The 8,533-nt window shown below is 34.0% G+C and overlaps 1 protein-coding gene across 8 annotated transcripts; it reads left to right on the plus strand.

Moving 5' to 3' along the window:
- The first annotated feature begins 882 nt into the window (after positions 1–882).
- LOC140990226 (uncharacterized) lies at positions 883–8,394 on the plus strand. Of its 8 annotated transcripts, none has more exons than XM_073459819.1 (14): positions 883–1,075; positions 1,243–1,404; positions 2,182–2,255; positions 2,992–3,075; positions 3,572–3,652; positions 3,916–3,996; positions 4,969–5,061; positions 5,540–5,719; positions 6,699–6,766; positions 6,849–6,900; positions 7,365–7,418; positions 7,532–7,624; positions 7,839–7,905; positions 8,016–8,389. In XM_073459819.1, exons 2-14 carry the CDS (start codon positions 1,263–1,265, stop codon positions 8,105–8,107), a joined length of 1,161 nt encoding a protein of 386 aa, XP_073315920.1. In that variant the 5' UTR covers positions 883–1,075; positions 1,243–1,262; the 3' UTR covers positions 8,108–8,389. The 8 variants fall into 8 exon arrangements, with proteins under 8 accessions (XP_073315920.1, XP_073315927.1, XP_073315928.1 ...); XM_073459822.1 differs by having other exon boundaries at positions 961–1,075; positions 1,253–1,404; XM_073459824.1 differs by having other exon boundaries at positions 961–1,075; positions 1,260–1,404.
- Positions 8,395–8,533: the final 139 nt, after the last annotated feature.

The following is an 8,533-nucleotide window of genomic DNA, read 5'->3' on the forward strand; positions in this document are numbered from 1 at the left end:
TATATGCGATAAAAGAAGGGTAAATGGAACAAGTTAAACACATCAGAATAAAACCTTAAAGATGTACCATGTATATCTGAAAGTTTTAAAAAGAAGAATCAAGTATAAGAGAAATGAGGCTGCAGCTCTCAGATCCATTATCAGAATGTACAAAGAAAAAGAAGATGAGATTACAGCTGATATCTTCCAGACTCATCTCTACTGGTACCTAGGAGAGATAAAAGAAGACGAAAAGTTAATTTCTAAATTAATAATCTAGAAAATGACATTTCAAGAAAGTAGGACCGCTCAACCACTAAATGGTCCATATGCAAGCTGTAAATGCTTATCAAGATTTGAAGTCCGGGTTTCAAATCCGAAGAAGCCTTCTATAAATAAGGCAGGAAGAAAGAAGTGATGATCATCGAACATTTTCCTCATTTCTTTCAATCATAAGTGTAATATTTTCTCTTTTAGTTTATGAGTTTTTCAAGTTCGGCTACTATCAGTAGCTAAGCAAGTTCCTCTTCTTCTACAGGAGGTTTTAATGTAATAATAAATGTTTGTGTTTGAATAAAGAAATCTTTGCTCCAGCCCCTCTCATGTATTATTTTCAAAATTTTATCTTTTATTGTACACCCTAAAGTAGGAAACAAATTAGGGTTGTGCTAAGTGCTGCTGAAGGAATCTGCGTCTGTAACCATCGGTTGCGATCGTGTGGTTGGACTGTGACGAGCAGTTCGTAAAATACAGTGGATGTAACCCGGTGGCATTCTGGTAAAAAAGGTAAAAGATTTAATTTATTTTATGGAAGCATGATATGCCTTTAAATTTAAAAGAAAAATCAATTACTAAAATAAAAAGATAAAGGTATTATTGAAAATTTTAAAAAATTGGGGAGCTAAAACAAAGAATTGAAGGGATAGAGAGTTAAAAGATAAAAATGAGGAGGGATGCAGGGATAGATTGTAAATTTTCCAAAAAAAATCAGTTTCAATCAAATTTTAACTGACACAGTTGCACCAACCAGCAAGTAATCAACCCTCCGCCGAAGAAGCTCTTCTCTGCAGGTTTCTCGCCTTTCCTCAACCTCAAGGTTCGTGTGTATTTCATTCAATAATAAAGACAAGAGATTTGATTTTTTTCCCATTCTGATTCGACCGATCGAGTATCGTTGAACTGTCAATTTCGTTTTTTATTATGGATCTCAAACGCCTTGATCATTTCGAATTGATTACAGTTTTAGCTCATTTTTGTCAGCAGATTTTGGTAGCTTTTAGGTTATGGAGTCTTTGTTCGGGAAAATGCGGAGCCTGGATGCGTACCCTAAGATCAACGAGGATTTTTACAGCAGAACGCTCTCTGGCGGCGTCATCACCTTAGTTTCATCTATTTTTATGCTCCTCCTCTTCATCTCCGAGCTCAGTTCGTATCTTTCTTACCTTCATGTTTATGACCCCGGATATTTATTGTGTGTGCAATCGTGTGATCGCCTTTTGTTGATATTGGTATGTGATGATCATCAAATTTCTTTTTTTCTACGAATTTCTTATGTCTACTGGAGTCTGGAGTTTGTGATGTGTTGTTTTTCTCAACGTTTCATCCGAAAAGAATTGAATGATTGGTTTTCTTTATTTGCGTTTTGAGTGTCAGCGTTTCTGTTATCTGACTTTATCTTGTGGATTGGGTAGCAAATAAGATGCTAGAAAAGGACTTAGAAAATCAAATGTTGCTCCACTTCGTTCATTGCCAGTTGATGTTTTACAAATGCCATTTTACTGGTTTGTACTGGATGTTTAATGATATTATCCCTGATAGTCAAGCTCGTTATGTAATCATGGAATATTGAGGTTTTAATTAGTCAATGCATTGTTAGAAGGTCCTAATTGTAAAATGACATTCATGTTATGATGTGTGAATTTTGAAGAGATCAGAATAACTGCTCGAGATACCGTATGTAATGATGCACCGATCATTTTCTGTTGGATGGAATGTTGTCCTTTAACAGAATTCGTGTCTGTTTCTTTGCTTGGAATATTTTTTTTACCTTTTTCTGAAAGATTAATGTACCTCATAATTTCAGATAACGATTATCTAAATAGTTTTGACATTCCTTCTGTCCCTGAATATGATGTGATTTTGTTGAGTTTTACTGCTTCCTCTTTGTCGAGTATGATTCGATTAATGCTTCCCCTTTTTCAGGATTATATTTCCACACTGCAACTGAGACCAATTTGGTGGTAGACACGTCAAGAGGAGAAAGGCTTCGCATTAATGTATTTCTTCTGATCACTTTGTATAATTATTCCACCACTCAAATATTCTTTTACAAGTTTAATCATTCATACCTTCGAGTTTTCTCCGCAATTTGCTTCATGAATCAATTCTCACCCCTTTTGGACCTTTTCTTGTTGATGTGCTGAGTGTGAATGTTTCTTCCTTCCCTTTGTTTTTTTTTTCGTAACTTCTTCTTCGGCATGTGGTAGTGGTGAGAGAAACATGATTGTAATATCTGTACTCATACTTTATCCTGAATCTGTGTATTTTATGTACTTGATATGACTTTGAAATAAAAATTTGAATCACATAAAAATCTGACTATTCAAACACCAAAATTATCTTTGTTTATTAAAATGGAATTATAGCATTTACTTGGTAAGTGGCTATTTTAATCACAAAGACCCGCACACTCTTGTCTTATGAAACTAACTCATTGGTGTTAACATCTTTAGTTGGTTTTGCCTTTGAGTTTGTTTGAATATTACTTAAGATCAAAGGTATTTAGTTGGAATCTTACTTTTGAGTCATATTATGATTTCAAGTCGAGCTTGAGCAACCTGATATGTTAAATTGACCCACTCATTTTTTTTCACATTTTTGCCTTATTACTGATTTTTTCTTTACATTTTTACATTGTTTTAATTTGTTTGTTAAAAGGATTTTTTATAATGCTGTAAACTGTGCTTGAATAGAAAATTAATTGTGGTTTTCTACATCACATCTAAATTGCAGTTTGATGTGACTTTTCCAGCCTTTCCATGCTCTATACTTAGTCTTGATGCGATGGATATGGGTGGGGAACAACATCTGGACGTGGTAAGTGCTTTAGAAAGGTCACATCTTTTAATGCCTTATCACAATTCTATTTTCATCTAAAAGAAAAAAAGTTTCATTTAGAATTGTCTTTTACTTGTGTAGAATCAATATTTTTCAGATTTACATGGAGGAGTGTGTTATTGTAACGATTTTAAATTGTCAATAGTAATAATCTCGTTTCTTCCAATTCTCCTTCGGTATGCGATGATACACGGGTCTGTCACAAAATGAGGTTAAAACAAATGGGTGTTTTTGAAAGAAGATTATAATGTTTGTTGCCTATGACCATGAACTCTCAGCTGAGAATATCCCAGCAGCTATTTAGATACTGCTTATGAATTTGAACCAGAAAGAAATGTTACCTTGCAAAGTATATTTATTTCACAGATTTATTAAAAATAATAAGGCGCAGACTGTTATATTTCTCCTGGGAACTGCTACTGTGTTGCATCTTTTCTCATGACACATGCAGAAACAATTTCATTTACTTTTTCAGAGACATGATATAATTAAAAGGAGGATTGATGCTCATGGTAATATCATAGAAACAAGGGCGGATACTATTGGTGCTCAAAAGGTAAATTACTTTTAAGCATATATACATACACAGGTCTGTGCAATCCATTGTTCTTTTTTGAATTATAGGAGTGTCATCTTTTTGATAGGTGATATATAGTTGCTCACTGTGCCAGGAACATCAGTAGGGTAGTCTACTTCAGGGAGTCATGCTAAATAGACTTTTCTCTATTGTAGCTATTTAAGCAGCATGTTTTTTTTTCTACTACTAAAGTAGTCTTGACCGATTTTTTTTCTTGTTTGTGTGTTCTTATAATGACATAGATTGAACAACCTTTACAAAGGCATGGTGGAAGACTGGACCATAATGAAACTTATTGTGGTTCATGTTATGGTGCAGAAGTGGTGAGACATTTTCATATAATCATGTTCATTATGATGTCTTTTTTTTTTTTTTTTTTTTTTTTTTATGTTTTTGAAATTGATTGCGAAGAAGGCTAGGCATAACGTGTCATTTTCCATTGTGTTAAGAGTTTAGGTGGAGCTTTGTCTTTCCCCGAAGAGAATTTTACACCTTATTGAATTTTCTGGAGTAGAATATCTATTTGATCTTCTTATGAGGGGTGATCACGGTACGGTTTTTTTAAAAAACATTCTAACCGAATTTCCATACGCTGTCGGTTAATATTTTAAAAAAATAATCGTAGTTTTATATGTAGAACTAGTTTTACGGTTTTGAGCGGAACCGCGGTCGGTTTACGATTTTTTCTAATGAAAAATATTAGAACATATATTCTAATTTATTTGAAAACAACAACAATTTAGTGTCTTCAAATATAAAATATAATTCAAATCATACAAAGATAAAATTAGAAAACAATAATCAAGATTCAAAACTAAGTTAATAATTGAATAGCACAACACACTCACAACAAAAATGATATTTACACTATTTTATCCTTTTTTTAAGTTTCAAAATTCAAACAAAATATTGTGGTAAAAGAAATAAAAACTCTAATAAAAGACTAATATGAAGAATAATTAAGAAGAATATAAGTTTTTTTGTAGGAATAATAATTTTGAAGAGAGCTGAGATATAATGAATGACGACTTCTTTAATTGAATATGTTGTTTGCAAATTATTATAATCTTAGGTCAAATAATATGGTAAGCGGTTTAGATGGTGCGGTTCTTGGCAAAAAAATAACCGAACCGCGTATGCGGTGCGGTTTATGATTACTATTTTTAATTGCATTTTTTTTATAAAATATTAGGAAAAACAGTGCGGTGCAATTCGGTTCGGGTAGTTAATTAAAAAATTTGATCACCCCTCCTTCTTATTGCTTATATTTGATCAAACACACATTACGATTGCAGGCGGATGAAGATTGTTGTAACAATTGTGAAGAAGTTCGTGAAGCTTATAGAAAAAAAGGTTGGGCGTTGTCGAATCCAGATTCTATTGACCAGGTATGTCTCTTTCTTATTGATTTTTCTAGTACTAGAGCTTTATTCGTATCTTAAATTTGTTTCTAAATTAATCCAATTTTCACCTTCACTGTCTTTTGAACTCTTTTTGGAGGAGAGGGGTGTGTGTGTGTGTGTGTGTGTGTGTGTGTGTGATATGGAAGCATGGAACACAAACGAAGATGCATGCCTTTTTTTTACTTTTATTGTTGGATAAAAGCCACATGTTTGGATTCTTTTTAGGGCTTTATGTAAAATTTTGATTCTTTTCTTTGTTTGTTATTTATCATTTGCTCTATTTTATTTACTTTATTCTTCTTGCCATTGTACCAGCTCACCATCATTGTTAGCTTGCCTGTATGGTGATCCCAAAAATATATGCAGTTGAATTTAGTTTCTTTGAACATAACATATAGATAAGTAGTTCTAAGTGTTATTAACTTGTGCTCTTTATGTTTTCCCTATTGGCACATTAACTTAGTGCAAAAGAGAAGGTTTTCTTCAAAGAATCAAAGAGGAAGAGGGTGAAGGATGCAACCTCTATGGATTCCTGGATGTCAACAGAGTAGCTGGTAATTTTCATTTTGCACCTGGGAAGAGTTTCCAGCAGTCAAATGTGCATGTTCACGATCTGCTAGCCTTTCAGAAAGACAGTTTTAATGTGAGATGTTATTTATGTGCCTTTACCATGTGTTTACCACATCTTTTTTCTTATAGAAAACTTATCGAAAAATTTTCGCAGTGCTTCATCATACATACAAATGAGATACTTCCTTTTTTATTCATTATACTACTTGTGAGCTTCAATATTCAGGATGAGGTACCTTGGTGGATGTTGTTCACAAATGATATTTTCTTGATAGACGAAACTAAAGAAAGTGTAAATAATAAACTAAAGGATGAGGTACCTTGGTGGATGTTGTTCACAAATGATATTAGGATTAATAGCTCAAAAAAGGAATATGTAGTTTGTAACTTTGGTCTTAAATCTAGACGAATGGGTAGTCCAATTGAGATTGACGGTCGAGAAGTGATTGATGACATTAGAGAGGATATAGACTATAGGATTAAGGTATGGTGGATGAAATAGAGGATGACATCAGGAGTCTCATGCAATTGAAGGATGCCCGAGATTGAAAGGAAAATGTTGTAAGATTATTGTTCGACCAACTATGTTTTATGACTCGGAGTGTTGGGCCACTATAGGACTACATATGGATAAGATGACGGTAGCAGGGATGCGTATGTTAAGATGAATGTGTGCCAAAACGCGCAATGATATAATTAGGAATGAAAAGATTATGAGCTATTTAGGTGTAGTCCTCATAGAGGATAAGATCAGTGAGAGACGTCTAAAATGATTTGGTCATATGAAGAGGGGACCAAACACGGTCCCAATCCGACATATCTTATATTAACATGTTAATGAAAGGAGTAGGAGGGGTAGGTTATTGAAAATTCGGATAAAGGTGGTTGGTTAGGAAGATGTCTTAGATCTTGGTTTAAGAGATGACATATGGGAAAATTGATTAGTTTGAAGAACTAATATCGATGTAGTAATTAACGGGAATGTACTATGATGATGATGATGATACATGTCGTGAACTTAAAGTTAATTGAATTTTGGATCTGTACTGCAGATAAGTCACAAGGTCAACAGATTAGCCTTTGGAGACTACTTCCCTGGTGTCGTGAATCCTCTGGATGGGTATTTTTCTGTGCATTTCTTAGCGTTAATGTTTTCTATTGTCACTATGTGAAGTTTATCTGCATTTGTGTCTTAAATGCAGTGTGAAATGGACACAACAAACACCAAATGCTATGTACCAGTATTTTCTCAAGGTTGGTAGTTTATGTATCTTCTTGCCGTATGGTCAAATAAAGATAATATTTACCCAACCTTTATCTTTCGTTATGTCTTTTGGGACTGTCTTTGGTCGGGAAAATAGAGTTGTCACAGCATATAATTGTGCTGCCACTGAAAAATGTTGTATGATCGATCGAGCTGTTGGCACAAAGAACTACTTTCTGAGCACTGTTCTTGATTACAATATAGAGATATTGTGTAGTTCAACATTTTGGATGAACACATCGGGTCATTTACTTCTGAAACAGAAAGTAGTACAATCTTGAAATTCACTCATCCAAACAAAAAGAATTAGTAGACGACCTTGTGTAGTAGAAACGGAATTCCTGTAGTATTGCCTCTTCGTTTTGTTTATTTCTGTTGTGTACGATGAACTGTTAAGAGTGAAATTTTTTAAGTCACAGGTTGCATGAGTGTTTAATCTGTTTGCATATTGCAGGTGGTACCAACTGTATTCACAGATGAGAACGGGCATGCCATCCATTCAAATCAGGTATGATTTAAACATTACAGGCGCATTTTCAAATCTAATACCCTACTGCATTATATGTAGGGATATTTCTACTGGAAAGGACTTGAGATTCATAATATTTTGTTGTACCACAGTTTTCAGTTACTGAACATGTTAAAGGAGCAGAACTAGGTCGACTTCAAGCTCTTCCTGGAGTTTTCTTCTTTTACGACCTCTCACCAATCAAGGTGAATATTTATACAAATGTAAAAGTACTGGATAACTATTCCATTCTGACCGTCGTCAAAGTGAAAATTGCGCCAGTCACTCGCCTTTTCGCTTTTCTAAATTTGCTATTTTCTTGGAAAGCATTGTATTTACTGGTCAACACAACGTGGCTCCATATATCTGATTGCACGCATGTAAAGGAATCCTTCTGTTCTTTGTATTTCATGGTTACAGGTGACTTTCACGGAAACACATGTTTCATTCTTGCATTTCTTGACCAACGTCTGTGCCATTGTTGGAGGTCTCTCTCTCTTTCTCTCTCTCTCTGTCTCTGTGTGTGTTTATAGATCCTTATGTTTAATCCTTTTGACATTTTTGTATCTTTGGTGATCTGTTCTTGTATATTTGCAGGTGTTTTCACAGTCTCAGGGATAATTGACTCGTTTGTATATCATAGTCAGAAAGCAATAAAAAGAAAAATGGAAATCGGTAAATTTAGCTGATGATATATATATGCGCCTGCACGACAATTGCTTGAAGTTGGAAGGTGTTAGTTTGAGAGGATCGCTTTTATTTTTCCTCAACAGAAGGGAAAATAGTTCAGAAATTCCCTTGTAGGCGTAAGATGTTTGGACTCTCGTTGAAAATCAATGTTTATGAAGATTTTCGGATGCTTGCCATATCCACAATGTGTAATGGCAGTTAACATTGCTTTCATAATCATTACTGGATATAAATTTGTCTCTGTTTCTATTTTGAAACATTTTTATCTCCAAAAATAAAATAAAAAATTATCAGAGAACGTGAATCACAGTTATAATGTGTGGCTATTTTGTGATTTTAATATCTCTCTGTCGATACAAACGATCTATCTGCCCTGGAAATCAAAATTGGAAAATCTTTCTTCATTCATACACCAATGATAGCAA

Source organism: Primulina huaijiensis, chromosome 12, assembly GCF_012295235.1.
Source record: "Primulina huaijiensis isolate GDHJ02 chromosome 12, ASM1229523v2, whole genome shotgun sequence".
NCBI lineage: Eukaryota > Viridiplantae > Streptophyta > Magnoliopsida > Lamiales > Gesneriaceae > Primulina > Primulina huaijiensis.